The sequence below is a fragment of the Malurus melanocephalus genome, unplaced genomic scaffold (genome assembly GCF_030028575.1).
Source record: "Malurus melanocephalus ecotype Western Australia unplaced genomic scaffold, MMel_1.1 scaffold_242, whole genome shotgun sequence".
Taxonomy (NCBI): domain Eukaryota; kingdom Metazoa; phylum Chordata; class Aves; order Passeriformes; family Maluridae; genus Malurus; species Malurus melanocephalus.
The window spans coordinates 428,993-444,852 of record NW_026623474.1 but is presented as its reverse complement, the minus strand read 5'-3'; the positions used below and the strand labels follow the sequence as shown (position 1 = coordinate 444,852).

At 41.3% G+C, this 15,860-nt stretch overlaps 1 protein-coding gene across 1 annotated transcript in view; it reads left to right on the top strand.

Annotated features, from left to right (window-relative positions):
• EPHA3 (EPH receptor A3) overlaps positions 1–14,957 on the top strand; it is a 61,524-nt gene extending 46,567 nt beyond the window's left edge. Inside the window, exons 12-14 of the mRNA XM_057375183.1 lie at positions 2,177–2,326; positions 4,450–4,643; positions 14,798–14,957. Coding sequence (XP_057231166.1) covers positions 2,177–2,326; positions 4,450–4,643; positions 14,798–14,957 — 504 coding nt within the window. The remainder of the gene's footprint in view (positions 1–2,176; positions 2,327–4,449; positions 4,644–14,797) is intronic.
• Positions 14,958–15,860: the final 903 nt, after the last annotated feature.

The window sequence follows — 15,860 nt, the reverse complement described above, 5'->3', positions numbered from 1 at the left end:
CCTTGTCTAGTGGGAGATGTCTGATTAGGAAGCTCTTCCTCTTCGTGGTGGTGGGGTTTTTGTTGGTGTAAATTTAGAATATGGCTTTCCTTCAGSATTGACATTATTTTATTGAAAACCAGAGTTCACTACTAACCTGCACAGAAAACAGAGAGATTGATTTCTTTATCAGCCTCACATCTAAAGCTGCAAGTGGATTTGTTGTGAAAACACGAGGCTACAGGAGAGCTTGCCTTGTCTCTTGGCTGGGCCTTGGACTCGCCAAGGGCCCCTGGACACTTGTAAAGGGAGAATAATATTGCCTGTTCATAGAGTATGAGAAAAACAAAGTAATTTTTATGTTCTTGGTACTGTTCTGGAGMAGCACTGGGAATTGTGAATAAAGTTATAATGCATGGAAAATATAATACACTTTTTGTGATTAAAGAACATCATCTAATGGATTGTATTTCCAAGGGAGAGACAGAGAGACTCTTCATCTGGCTTCAGTGATAAAACAGTGGTTTCTGTGAAAACCACTCCAGTTCATTTTCTCTGTCCTATTTGCTGGTACACAAGTAATGTGGAAATTCAGGGTTTACCTAATTTTAAGGGTTGTGTGGAAAATGAAGGYTTGTCTTTCAGTAGGGAGCTCTGCTAAATGGAATGGGATCCATGAATACCATATGYCAGGATAATCCCCTCCCTGACCCTTGCCAAGCCTCTAAGACCTGTCTGGTGACATTTTGRAGGTCTAAATTGTAGCCTGAGTCAGGCCTGCCTGTGTTGTTTWTACTTAATCTGATTTGTGCAATATTGGCCATGAAAATGAGGATGCTTCAATGTATTTAGACTGTATTTGGGTTTCTAATTCACACTAATGCCTGCATTTCTATTGTTAACCCAGCTATCAGTCTAAAACTGCTGATTGTACAGCTACCCTGCGTGCAGGTACAGTTTATGGAAGTGTAGGGAAAGCATTAATATACTTAATCTCTTTTCCTTGCTGGTTACTCAGTGGAAGCAGGAGCTCTCTTCACACACAGGTTGTTGTGAGGAGAGGTGTGTGACTGTAGTATAATGGGGGTGTGAGAAGAACTGCAAAGAGCTGGTCTGGTGTGAAATCTTCAGAATTTATTCTGTACGTGTTGTGCATAACTGGAAATAACTTTAAACTCTCACAGTTTTCTGTGCTAAAATATATTCAATCCAGAATTTCCTTCAGTAACAAGATTTGCATTGCTATCTTTTAGAACTTTATTCTCTCATGTGTGACTCTCAAATCAGTGCAAAAAAAATTGTCAAAGCTGGCATCATCAGGAATTGTGTCTTTTCTCTAATTCTCACATTTTAGGAGCTCAGCCTGAAGTTCTTGTGTGCATTTTACTGATTTTTCCTACAGCAATAACCAGAGATGTTCCCCTAATTACAGTGTTGTACTGGGAACTTCAATTCTCTTCAAGTTTGTCACTTAATGATGGCTTGCCTCTCTTATGACTGTGAAAACTGCTCAAGACCACTGTTGCAGCTGACATTTTTGCACAGATGAGTCCATCTTACCATTTACCACTTGTGAGTCTATATCTTTCCTTGGCTGTGCACGAAGTCAGAGTGGCTGCCTTGTGCCACTGGAGGCTTGGTTTTAGTGAAACAGAGCAGCATCGTGGCCCTTATTGTCCTTGAATGTCCTAAAAAACTTGAATTCCACAGGAAAATCACCACAAAGCCCCAAAATTAGCCAAACCCAGCCCTCCTGAGCTGTGCAAAAGGACCTTGTACAGGGTTTTCAGTATTTAGTGCTGTAAGGCTGTTKTGCAGATTTCCAAACATTTTGTAACTGAAAATCAACCAGACTTGAGTTACTTTTTACTGTTACCTGTGCAAATTATACTGCACATTTTTATATACATGTACATGCATGAAGTATGTTATACTGTACTATATATCTATGTTCTATAGAGATAATTCTATAGTAAATCTACTATATATCAGATTTTGAACTGAAATGTATTTTACTCTCCACAATGCACCAGATGCTCCCATGACAAATGGCAGCAGCGTTTTCCAGCTTACACTGATTTTTTAACACCAATATCATGATAAGTGAGGATCTCAGAGATAAAATAATCAACCACACAAAACCATATTCATTGCYGGACAGTCAAATGCACTCTTTTGTTTTGTTTTTTGCTGCTAGGGGGGCAAGATTCCCATCCGATGGACATCCCCAGAAGCCATTGCCTATCGGAAGTTCACATCAGCCAGTGACGCCTGGAGCTATGGGATTGTCCTCTGGGAAGTGATGTCTTATGGGGAGAGACCCTACTGGGAGATGTCCAACCAGGATGTGAGTACACTCAAGTTGTGTTCTCAGATAGGGAATCAGGCTGTGAAAGGGAGCAAGCACCATGAAAACAGGTGGCCCTGAGTTTTTGATGGTGACATTGAATACGATGTAGAGATGGAAATCTTCGGATCTCCCCGGTCAAGTAAAAGTTCATTAGAACTTAACAAGCCCACCATCTTTATGGCAGAGTATTTTGGACCTCTGAAGGAGCAGAGCAGAGAATTTTATCCCATTGGTGGTTTTCTGTAAGATGATGCAAACAATTCCACTGCAATGAGGTCATTGCCTTTTCAATTCCTTAGTTCATTGTTGGAAAAGCCTCCTAAATTTCTGTTGATCCYCTTTGGTTCCACTTGTATAATATTCTGTAGAGGTTTTCTGTAAATGTCAAATGCACAGGATAAATTGCTCTTGGCACTTGTGAAAAAGAGAAGCAAAGCATTTCTGCTRAGAGTCTAATGAAACTGAAATGCTTCTGGAAGTAATCAATGGATAAAATAGAGAAGTAGAGTGATCTGATTAGACTTCCAATACAGGTTTCTTTGTAACATTAGTAAACTGTCCAAGCCTGCAATCCAAATGATTAATGGARCTCTCCCAGTATTTTTTTAAAGAACCATAACATTTCCCCAAATAAGATTTTTATTATATCTATTTTGGGGTTCTTTTTCTGTTGTTTTATTAATTTTAGATTTATTCCACAGGAGTTGCTTATGAAATTTTATGAAGTGCTGTCACTCACACGAAGAGATTTTTCAGGGAGCTGGTATACATTGTTATTAGTATTAAATTTAAAAAATAAGTAACTTAGTTGTAGTTAGACATTTTCTGTTCTACTTTATGTTAAACAAGGAAAAAGAGAAGAAAACTTCCTTTTAAATGGAAGTTACCTCTGAAACCCAAGTCTCTGCAGAAAACTATGTATTTMTTTTAATTGGTAATGAATGTTTTTTCTATTGTTTATGGAGATTAATGTAGCCTGTTGGGCAGACTGATTTATTGTTGGAATGCCTTTAATAATATCACATTAAAACCAGAAACAGAAGGATTAACCTATTTATGGGCCTCTCCTTCATGGCTGCTTCAGTCATTAACTGTTCTCTCGTCCTTGCTCTGATTCAGAATAGTTTGTCCTGCTTTTCAATTAASTGATGCAGATAGAAAGGAAAGATTAACAGAATATGGCTTTATCATTTTCTACTTTGAATACATTGGGGTTTTTTATTCATGGCACAATAGATACTGTAGGCCTGATCATGAGGTTTTAGACTCTTGTAAAAAGGCTGGATTAAAAATCTTCTGGACAGTTTAAATTCTAAAAGAATCCTGGGTTTGTGTGTGTCAGTCTAGAAAAATTATAGACAATTTGRACAAATTTTATCAATCTAGGCAGATTGTACAAGAACAGGGCTTGCATTGCCTAGTAGAAAGTGTGCAGTTATCCATGAGGCAAGTTTTAAAAACATTTTGTGGCCCTGTGACATCATCTGCAAGACCTTTTGTCTGTTGGTTCRGGATGTCCTGTTAGGGGCCAGGTTGATTTTCAGCAGGGTAGGTTGTTGTTTTCCGTTGTTTTTTTTGAGTTCAATGTCCACTGGAGGACGTGGAAAGGTTTCTGTTTTGTTTTGGTTTTTTTTTTTTTTTTTTTTTTTTTTTTTTTTTTTTTTTAATTCAGTGTCCACTGGAGAACGTGGAAAAGTTGTTTTTTTCTGTTGTTTTTTTGAGTTTAATGTCTACTGGAGGATGTGGAAAGCATGTGTTGCTGAGAGTGATCAGAGGAGATATTCAAGATCTTTTGAAATTTGGCATAMTGAAGCAAGTACTTACTAACTGTGGCTTTTGTTTATGGATTTAGTCCAACCTGAGTGTGAGTTTCTGAGATCCTTTCCCCACACTCACCTTCTTCAAAGTCACACCCTGTATCTTAACTCCCCTCTCTGCGTGCCTAATCTGCTGCCTGGTTTACTTAGCAGATAAACGAGCGGCATTGCACGGCAAGACAATTAGCGAATAAACACCTTTGTTTAAACACTGAATGTCCACGTTAGTGTTCACAGAGCTGATAAAAACCAAGTTAGTGTAAAGTGCCTTTAAGTTTCCCYGAAACTTTTCTCCTTGTGCAGGTGATCAAGGCTGTGGATGAAGGGTACCGCCTGCCGCCTCCCATGGACTGCCCAGCTGCCTTGTACCAGCTGATGCTGGACTGCTGGCAGAARGACAGAAACAACAGACCCAAGTTTGAGCAGATTGTCAGCATCCTGGATAAACTGATCCGTAATCCCAGCAGCCTGAAAATCATCACCAACGCGGCAGCAAGGTGACATGTTAGATCTTGCATTGCTCATGAGCCTCTTTGTTTTCTTCATCTCTTGCAGCAGGAATTTGTTTGCTCCCTTTACTGCCTCTTCACCTTTTAACCGGAGCTGTTTGTAATCTTTAAGGATACAGAATGCTTCCGAACTATTCCTTTAGGAGAWGGAGCAAATATAATTATTTTTATTATTGCTGTTATTTTCATTGACTATTTGCTATTATTTATCCTGTTTGAGGGAAATTTTTATGCTCAGGTTATGAAACTCATAAGATTGAGTAGMATTTTTGAGAAAAACATAAATGGCAGATTTGGCCATAACACGATCTTCCTTTTCCTTCTGCCCTTTGGTGGAGATTTAAGTACTTGGTGTTTCACAGGCTACAGCCAGCAATGTTCCTAAGTATCTTCCTGAATTGGGTCCAAGTACACTTATGCTCTTCTCTGACACGTCACGTTAACTTTAATCATATGAATAATCTTCCTTTTCGCTTTCAGTAGTGCTCGCAGACTTAAAAATGCACTCACGCGCCCTCTTAGATCAATGTGTTAACTAGGAATTAATTTTCAACCTGTGCAATGTTCCTAATTGCATTTAAAACATCCATTTTTAATCCTGGGTTTTCAACACGCTCTGGAACATCACTGTGGTGAGATAAGAATTATCTCATTGAGAGAGAGCAGCTGAAGAGTGTGTCTACACCTAAGGGCACAATGAGGATGTGGTGAGAGAAGAGTTTTAGTTAAGTAGGGTTAAAGAGAATTGGTTTGTACAATACACAAAGTGTCACATTCTTACTGAAGGGTTGTAAAAGATGTAAAATTATTTTTAGCAGGAATGCTGGYGCCAAATCCTCTGTCAGCAAACCAGGCAGAGTCAGGGAGAATAGCGCTCTGCTCCTCTGCTGCTTCAGACCCAGARCCCGTGTTTCCATGGGCAAGAGACCAGAGCCTGACACGAGGCAAATTTCAAAAGAGAACACAGCAAAACCTTCCTCCCAGACCTTTGCTTGTGATGCAGCACGCTTGCCACAATTGAATGGGAAGGCACAGAGGGGAAATGGAGCAAAGGCAGTGGGAAGAGCTGCATTGATCCTGCAGCCTGCTGTGCGACTGGCACGGACCTTGCCTCCTCCTTCCTGGCCCCAGCTTTATGCTGCACCCTCAGCTGGAGACTGACCATTCTAATTACCTCCTACTGCCACTCCAGGGAGGAGGAAAAGGAAGTGGAGATGGGAGGAGAAAGGCAGTCATACTAATGGGCTTTGCTTTTGAATTTATATATTGAGAGAAGATGGCTCGCATACTCATTCAATTTCAGTAATTTGCTTGGTGAGCCTTTAATACATAGAAACCAACATGCTTGCAGAAGCAATAATTTCTGTTTCCTTGGAGGTGATAGAAAAAASAAACAAAAAAAACACAACACATTTTTGGGAAAAACCCCACACTGTTTAAACACCATTTCATCAGTCAAGTGCATTTCTTCCAAACATYTTGCACCCCTACTTGGCAAACTATTGGTGCAAATAATTATTTCCAGGGATATGCTGCAGCAATCTGCTGAACAGGGCAGTTAGGAATTGTAACTATCTTATTTTGGTTTGGAGGTTTGATTGCAGAAACCAGTGCTGCATATTTTGCATTCCAAACAGAAGCAAAATACTCCCTGTTTTTCTGCCCTACCAGTTACAGATCTGAACCCCAGAAGAGCAAAACAATGTGGAGCCATCATTTCCAGCTCCCTGTCCGTAGCCCGTAGAGGCTGATATCCTTTGATGGAGACCAAATTCAGCCTGAGCACTGTTTCCACCTGCTGGGCTCTGTGCAGGAGCTCCACAGGGAGATATTGTTCCTTTCTGCCTCTCTCGTGCTCTCTTTGTCCATTTTGTTCTGCWCTTTGCTGGCGTGGAGAATGGCAGAGGCTGCACATCCCTAACACGGTGCCCTGCTCTCTGCTCATGGGGAGGGAAGGAGGGAAGGAAGGAAGGAGCCTGCAYGGCAGGGAGCTTCTCACAGCTGCTTTAGGTGAGCTCTCAATGCAATGCTCCTCCCGCTGCTGCCTTTGCTTCAAACAGAGGACAGCAGCATCAAAGCTGATTTTATTCCTTCCACCCTTCCCGGTTACCTGCCCCCTGCCACACCCCAGCACATTCCCAAGCAGTGCAGTCTCCTTTCCTGTCTGAGYTCCTCACTGCCTGGTGACAGTCAGGGCACTGTGGGGTCCCAGCATGGGTGAGCATGAGCTGAGCACRAGCCCTTCCTCTCTGGAAAGGAATTTCTTGGAGTGTGATCCTTGGTCTCTCCATCTCACACTCTGCCAGTGTCTGCAGGCCAGCCCAGGCTGTCCTTCAGCACAACCAGGCACAAACACAAGTGAGGGGTGCTGGGCACTCCTGTGCCTTGTAACCATTGTCAAAGCAGACCAATCTCAAACCTCAAATCTGCAGCTGGCTCCACAGCCCCTGGTGTCCTGTGGACTGGCACACAGTCACAGCTCCAGGTGCTGCTGGCCAGGGACTGAGCCTGGAGGTTCAGCACGGCTTTGTGACAGATTGACAGAAAAACAGGAGAGAGAAAAATGAGCAGAGAGACTTGAAATGAGCTCGGGCCCTGCTATAACCTTGTGTGCAGAAATGGGTAATGATCCTGAAGGGCTGTGGGCCAGGGCAGCTCCTGGGGAAGGGGACACACTGGGATCCCTGCSAGGGCTCCTCTGCTGCCAGCAGCCAGGGGGGACAGACACCACTGCCGAGGGAGAGCACCCAGGGATCCAGCCCCAAGGGCTGCAGGRATTCCTTTGGCTACAATGGCTGCTCTCAGTTGTTGCTGAGGCTGTAGCACCTCCCACCTTCTCATAATAAGCAATTAATCTAAATTACGGAGGTCCCAGCTCTCTTTCAGCCATGTCTGTAGTGCTACTGGAGGAATGCTAAAGCTTGATGCCCACCATCTGCTTGTAGGTGTTCAGAATATCCTYGATCAGGGAAAAAGGTTTAACCTGACAACATCTGCTGCAGATGCAAAAAYTGTCTCCTCTTACAGATTTTAGGGCTGATGTTTGTTTGAAATAGTGACAGCACTGTTGTATCATGTTTAAAAAGCATATTTCTGGAGGTGCACAGGATCTCCCTGTCCCCTGGGTGCTGACTGACCTCAGCTGGGGGACGTGCCTGGCTGTACATCTGATCCCAGGGCACTGTCCAGGCACGTTTTACACCAATTCCTCATGGAAGAGGAGTCAAAGCCTTCAATTCTCTCTTTCCTTTACAGTTTTCTATCCCTTCAGGCCACTCCATGGCATCTCATAATTTCTTGATACCCGAGGGGATGTTTTCATYCTTATTGATCAATGCTTTGCAGACCATTCTCCCTGCTTTTGAACCTCACACTGACAAAAGGATTTTTGTAGCCTCAGTGCAGCAAACGTTTCATGATACTTTTCCTGGTGTTGTGTTTCATCTCAGATTCACATGAAAACTCCATTTCTGTTCCTTATAAAGTACAGAGTACGGCTGATTCCTTTCTTACCTGCCAAAATCCACTTTTTAATCAGGTGGCCACCTCGAGYTCTGCTAACAAGACCTGCACTGGCTCTGGGCTCATGGGTTTTTGTGTCCCTGAGGCTGCCTGCAGCTAACCAGCTCTGTAAGGGGCTGCAGGAACAGAACTCGGCACAAGTCATGTGGTTTTCCAAAGGACAATCTCATGGTATTTTTATTTGATTTATGTCTTGCTGTTCTTTCCTGTTTTCTGAACACGATGTTCATTTTTCCAACAGAGTCCTTAGGTTGTTTGGATATCTTTAGGGTGGAAGTGAGTTCATCGTTCTTCCAGTTTTGATCAAGTTCATTATTTTTCCTCTCAAGCTTATTTTTTTTAAGTCCACTGTGTATTACTTCACATTTGTGAACATTTCATACAGATACAAAGCAGATGAAAACTTTTCTCAGTGTGGGTTGGGGAGTCAGAATCACTTCACCCACCTGCAAGCAAGTTGGTGAGGCTGAAATGCCTTTTAGCTGTTGTTTCATTTGTGTGGGGAAAAAACGTAATCCAAGCCATGCAACTGGAAATACTTTGTGTACACTACAAACCTTAAATGGACTCAGGAAATTTTCTTTATCTAGTTCATTTTTATTCACTTATTTATATTGATGACATTTTTCTTACTTATATTTCTGATTCTGATTTCTTTATATATATATAAAAACACATATATAAATATAATAGATATAGTATATATAATATGTTATATATAAAATGGTTATTTATTTTTAAGATATCTATCTACAATATATATATATAACCATTTTATGTATCTGACTCTTATTGTTACATGGCCATTTGAAAAAATGTATTTCAAATATAGTGTGTAATTTAATATATTTGAAGAGTTTCCTTGTCCCAAAGCTGTCATAGAATAGTGTGATCTTGACGTATAAGGGTGTGACACAGGATTCAGGCAACTCAAATGTTGTGGCAGCTTTCCCATAGCTGCTCTGTGTGTTCACATCTGTGAYATAGAGGGGCTGAAGGCATTTATTCTTCATGAACCTATGAAACAGGAATAGKCAAGTTAATGCACAACCTCTGCCAACAAAAGAAAAAAAAAGGAAAGAAAATTGAAAAAAAAATTGAAATTTGTTTCTGATTCCAACATATGAGTTCTAGGAATTCTGGGTTTCTGCCAGGCCTCTGATTGCAAAACTGGCATGGAATCAGAACAAAAAAAAAACCCAACCTGCTTCTGTATTTGCTTTTGGCAGTTTGAAAGTCAGTATTCAGTATTGGTGTTGTTGCTTCCTTACACTGCAAGCACATATTTAGAAGAGGAAATAATTACATTGCAAGGAAAGAGAGAAAAATACCTGAAAATTTAGGATATTTCAGAAAAATCATAGCTGAAATTATTTTCATGTAGCTTAAAAAATTTAGAGGGTCAGGGTCAGCTACTCTTCCTGATGAAAAAAATATGTGTGAATAATTAATTCCTCCTACGTTCTTTTATGCATTAGCAAGTTATTTACCACTGTATCTTGATTTTCTTAAATTTGATATGTTGTTTGAAACACTGACTGGAGTAATTTCCTTGAGCAGTCTTTGGAAGAGCTTTTATTTGTAAGTGATTGCAAATCGTGTGCTTTCATGTCTCTCCTTGTGTTGCTCTCACTGGTGTCATTCTCAGACATCCAAGGGCAGTGCTTACAATTTAAAATTTGAAGTTTGCTCCTCACAAAGTTTATTTCCACCTAAAATCTGATAATTCAGTGGAAACACTCTATATTCTAGCTTGGTAAGRTTTTTATGAAAATCAAGCTCAAAATGGGGCAGTGAACAGGACAAATAAAAAAAWTCAGATTTGCTTCTTTATGCAGCATAATTCAAGCCCTGTTTTTACAAAAATATTTGCAATGACATGACTGTTTAGACTGGCTGAACGTTTTGTTGAGAAATCCCCTTTTTTTTGCCATTCAGGTCACAAGGTTTCAGATGCTTGACATATATTGCTGACCTGCTGTATTATTGTTTGTTTGCTTCTCCCTGTTAGGCACTTCCAGGATGGAAGAGAGAAGGACATTTCAGTTTTCCTTGGATGTTGTCAGGTTCTTAACAACAGGGTCTGAGTTTGGCCAAATGCTGTGTAGAGCGAGGTTCTGTGTGAATTTTAAGCCCCGTTTAAAATCCAGCAACAACATAATCTGTGTCCTGTTCACTCTAAAAGAATTCAAGTAATGTAAACGTACAACTCCAGCTCTTTCTCTGAAGCCTGCTAAACATAAAATAGTGAATTTATGGAGGGGAAAAAAAAACCCTTAACTACAAATCACAAAATGGAATACAGTAAATTACACTCTTCGGTGCCTAAACATAGTTTGGATTGTACAGGGGTTAGGTTGAAGAGATTTTTAGGGGCTTCATTCAGCTGGAGACACAAAAGCCCTGTTTTCACCTGATTTTCCCAGCAGTCACTATTACTGAGCCTGGGACAGCCACTGTCCCTCCAAAGTGAGTAGCTGGAGGTGAGCTGGGGCTCCCTGTTCACAGGGACAAYAAAACATCTATTTGCAGTTTCACACCTCTAATTTGCCTCCACTCCTCGAACCTTGGGCAGGAATTTGCAGCAGGGACGAGCTGGGCACTCTGTAATTTAAACAGAAATGCAGCTGGGSCAGCGGGTGGGCTGATGGGGAGGAAAGTTTGGTGTTTATTGAGATTTCCGAGGGGTTTTTGTTCTGCTGTTCTCAGCTCCTGGAGCCCTCGTTAGTGGCAGTGGCAATTTCACACTGGGAATGCTGGAAAGAGGAATTGCACAGAGCCTTTGCCATCCTTCTGGTGGCAAAAGTAGAAATTCACTGTGATACCTAAGCTTTTTATGTATTTTTCATATATTTGTAACTTTGTACTTTGCTAATCCACAGCTGTAGCTCCAGGGCTTTTCCTGCCCTTTTCCTCTAGTAGGACAATAAGCTAGCCTTCTAAACACATTCCTGAAACATTGTTTAGTTTTATTCCAAGCAGAGGACCTGCAATAAGAAGCGGGCRGAGAACCCCTTGGACCCATGGGTGGGTTGCTGGGGCAGCTGCTTCTGCTGGAGGTACCTGTTAAATATCCTAATTAATTAACCTCATAAAATTGTAGAAACCCCATTCTGAATGTGCCTGTCACCACTGGGACACCTGGAAGCGTCCAAATCAAAGTCTGCTTTTCACTTTATTATTCTAACTTTTGCAAGCGGTTTTTTCTCTTTTGATTGTAGGCAACGACAGTGCAGCCAAAAGTGAGATAAAAAGGCAAGTTKTCCAGAGTAAATGGCAGATTTTAAGCCATTAAAGTGTATTCACAACCTGCTTATTTGGGGAGTATGAAAACATCACGTGAAGGCCTTTGGGAAAAGCAAATRTGCCCCCTAGAGAGGTGAATTGTACTTTAGGGACTAAATTACACACTCTGCTAAGAGCATCGTTAAAAATGGGCTTGAAGAGTTGGAACTCCRAAGATTTTTATCTTTAAGGGCCAAGGATAATCAAGTAATCAGGATAACTCCACTTCTCTGTTCCATTTATTTACTGGTTTCCTGTTGATACACATGTATGTACATGAGTCTGATTGCTGTAGAAGATAAAACCAAAATTTGCTTTCCATGCCACCTGTTGTTTTTGGGGTTATTTTTCTCCTGAAACAGAATTCTTGTTAAACCTGAATTCTGTGCTTCAGCCTGCCATAATCATAAAGCCCATAGGATTTTTGTTCCAACYGGGCTTATAGGGAGCAATTTTGCTTTACAGAATCAGCTTTTAATTACCTAAAATTTGCCACAGGAAATTACTTTATGGTGTTTTTTTTTTTTTTCAAATGCTTTCCTCTTTAAAGGAAATTGACTGTGGAAGGGAAAGTCTAGATTTAAATAACTGAAAGTTGGTTGTGCTGTTTGGAAGAAGGGATAGAAAGAGGGGGGTTCCTACAGTGCAAAGTTTGGGATTGTGTGTGCACAACTCCTCTATGTATTTGCAGAAATGCCAGGAGATTTTCATTTTCTTTGTCYCAATTCCTGGATTTTACAAGTTAGTGCATCTCCTTTTGTCCCCAGACAGCAGCCAACCAGAAATGAGATTTTCATGCTGCATTGGAAAGGATTCTAATGATGTTTTCTGTGCTTTTTCTTGTTAGTACAGCGAAAGTCTCCCTGTGTTGTTACAAAAAGCTGAGCTAATGACAACACACAATAGTTCCCCTCACTGTAGATGGCACAAAGGTTAATTCCAACTATTAAAGCAGTGGACACATCCAGAGAAAGCCTCCAGCCACGGGATGTTTTGTAACTGGCATCTCACTGTTCAGTTTGTCTCTCCAAACTGAGTCTTGCTGACTTTTTTTTCAGTGCACAACATGTCAGTAAATGCAACTTTGTAGATAGGGCCTACAGTCAGGGTGAACAGGACAGAAAATCTTGCATTAATGACCRTCACAAGGTGACATGATAGGCTGTGTCATAGTCAAAGCAACAAAGTAAAAAAGAGTCTAAAAAGGGGTGGGGGGGAAGAGGAAGGGAGAGGAGAAAAGATGGAGAGAAATGTTCTCTTGCGCTTCCCCTGAGCAAACATGTAATTTCCATGATTTCTTTTTAATGACTCTCTTCTGAAAGTGGTAGGTACTGATTTATGAAAAGCTGTAAAGGATCAGGTGGAACCCTGCAGGACGTCGTTTACAGCTGCACGGAGTGCAACCCGTCTAATTTGTCTGCTAAAGTGTGAGCTCATGGCGCACATCACCCAGACCATAAATTTCATGTCCAGCCCTTCTGTCTGGGGGCTGGGTCAGGGGGGGGGAAACCTGCCAGGCTCTGCAGATGCTCTGCAAGCCCAGCTTTCCCCTGATGCACATGAGGAGACATCACAGGCTCTTCGCAGCAAGGCAAATTCCTGCTCATTGATAAACAGTCCAGATGTCCTCTCTGAGGAGGAAAGTAACTAATTTTTGTTTGGAATCCTGCAAGAAGAAAAATGATACTTTACAGTGCTGGTTATTCTGAGGTCACTTGCATTAAAATGAGGTCATATTTTTTGTCATGATGATACTTTGATCCAAGTAATAAACATAAAGGCTCTTTTGGGCCCTTCTAATTCCTAATCCTAGAGTTCTGTTCTATTTCAACTTGTTTATACTTTTTCTTTCATTAGTGATTCTTGAGTCAGACCTTGCTTTATTAGACTTAAGTAAAAAGGCGTACGAGGCTGGGGAAAAAATAATAATCCGTGCTTTATCACTAAGAACACTTCATAAATACTCTTAATTAATATCTTGGGATTGCAGACCAAGAAAACAATAAATAAAATATACCCAGAAAACAATAAATAAAAAGCATTGGCTCTTCATGGGATAAACAGTAGTCAGTGAAATTCAGGCCTTACAGCTACTGATTAAAATTATCTTGGGCCTGATTAGCAAAAAATTCAAAGATCAATAACAATTGGGAAAACATCAGAAGTTAAAGGAGCTGTTTAATATATGGTGAATAGCAAAAAACCACCATTGTTTCACAAAGCTATAATGTTTTCTTCAAAAGGGAAAGGTGGAAATCTTGATGTAACTAATGGTATGTAACTGATGTGGTATCTCCTGAATCCAGGGCAGGTCAGATGTGCTGTAAGGATGGGCTGTTTTGGTGCTGCTGTTCTTGATGAAATTCAGGGCATATTGGAAAGGAGAACGATTTGAGTTTTCTGGGCTTCCTATGAGCTTAAACTCACTGGTATTTAAATACATGGTTCTCTCGGTTTTCTCTCCTTTAAAATCTCCTCCTATTTCTTTTTGTTCCAGTGCTCAGAGGTGACTTGAGTTTGGGGTGGGGAGAGTGTTTTACAATCCAGATCAGCTCTCTAGTAGCAGTAGCTGTCACCTACCTGTTACTCTGTAATCGCTGCCTTTAAATTATGCTGTCAGTCCAGCCACCTCTCATTTTCACTGCTGTCAGTGACAAAAGTCACTTCAAATGGGTTCCGCAGTGGTAGTCAGACTCCTGTGCAGGTTACGAGAGGGAAAAAGAATTATGGTGCAGGAAATAGACTGTGAAGTTGCAGAGACAAGTGCTTTGAACATTCTCTAGTTCAGTCTCCTGTGCTCAAGTGTAGCACAGCTAAGCACAYGCTTGGCTTATAGCCTGCAATAAAACAATAAAAATAAGGTATTTTATTTATTGTWGAGGCTTCTAACTTAGTAGCAACATTTAGGAGTTGTCAGTGGGCCTCAATATTCTGAATATTTGGTATGAGCAAATTCTCCTAACACATTCAGCTTGTTGCCTGCAGCATCGTTCGTGTGATGTTTGCGACTCGGTGAATCCCATAGATRTAACCTGAGTTAGTCTTTGTTAGTTCTTCACACATTAAATTGTGAGGTAACAACACACTCTGTGAGTGCTGCAGTGATTTAAACACGGGCCTGAGAAGCTGGTGCTCCTSAGCAGGATGGTGACACAGCTTCTGTCAGAGCTTCCAGCGTCAGCCCCTGTGGTGGCCTCAGCAGCTGAGGACTTGCACAGACAAACAGCAAAGCCATATCCAGCCTGGATGCTCCTGCCACTGCTGAGTTTAGACACCGAATAAATCRGTGTTCATCCCTGCTCCCTAACTTCCACCCCATTATTCTTTTCTTTCAGGCCATCGAATCTCCTCCTGGACCAAAGCAACATTGACATTTCATCCTTCCGCACCACGGGGGATTGGCTCAACGGCTTTCGGACAGGGCAGTGCAAGGACATTTTCACGGGGGTGGAGTACAGTTCCTGCGACACGATAGCCAAGATTTCCACAGAGTAAGTTCAAATCTGCTGTGGCTCTTCCTCGTCTGTCATGGCTGGAGGTACAAGCTTAAACATAAGCATAARGGTAGCATTTTTATAAGGCTTAGCTAAAATTCTTACTGAAGGAGGTCTTATTATTGTCTAAAATTTTCTTACATTTCAAGAGACAAATGGAAATGATTTGTTGTAGTTGGTATATCCATAAGGAAGGAAATCTCTGTGCTGTGGTGACTGTTTCAAGGCCATGATCCCGCAGCTTTTTCTCACCAAATACAAGGAAATTCCCAGTTTCTTCCAACACAGCAGCGTCATGCACTAGCTGGTACACCAGCACCACATTYTTTCACTGACACTTCAGGAGTTTCYCTGTTGATTCYTTATAYTCTGGCTTTTRTATTGGAGTTTCTMTACAGCTGGCACATGTGCCACTATTATTTCCCTTTATTGCCCATCCCCTATTCCACCAAACCAGGTGAGCGGGAGTATTCTTTKTAGCTGTTTTCCTCCTCCATGCCAATAATTATTCAGGGGCTGAACTCCCTCCCGCTAAGCTTGCAAGTGAGCAAATGGCAAGTTTATTACCTTTTCAATGCAATYCATCTTTGTTCTAGTGACAAGAGTMGGGTAATGTTCTTTCTGCACCTGAAAAGGCATCAAGTACRGTTAAAAATTTAATGCCAAAGGAAATCTTAATTCCCAGCTGGGCTGGCTGGATACACGACAAGTTTTGAAGCAGTAATGCAGCAGCTGTGGTACCAACAATTAAACACATCAATGCCACTAATTGGTGTATTATTGCATCTATAAAAAGGGTGCTAATGGCTTTTTATAACAATTACCCTTTGGGGACAGAGGAGAAATCCTCTAGGAATGCCCAATTTCCTGTGAGCCACYGGTTAATTAGCCCTTCACAGGTGTT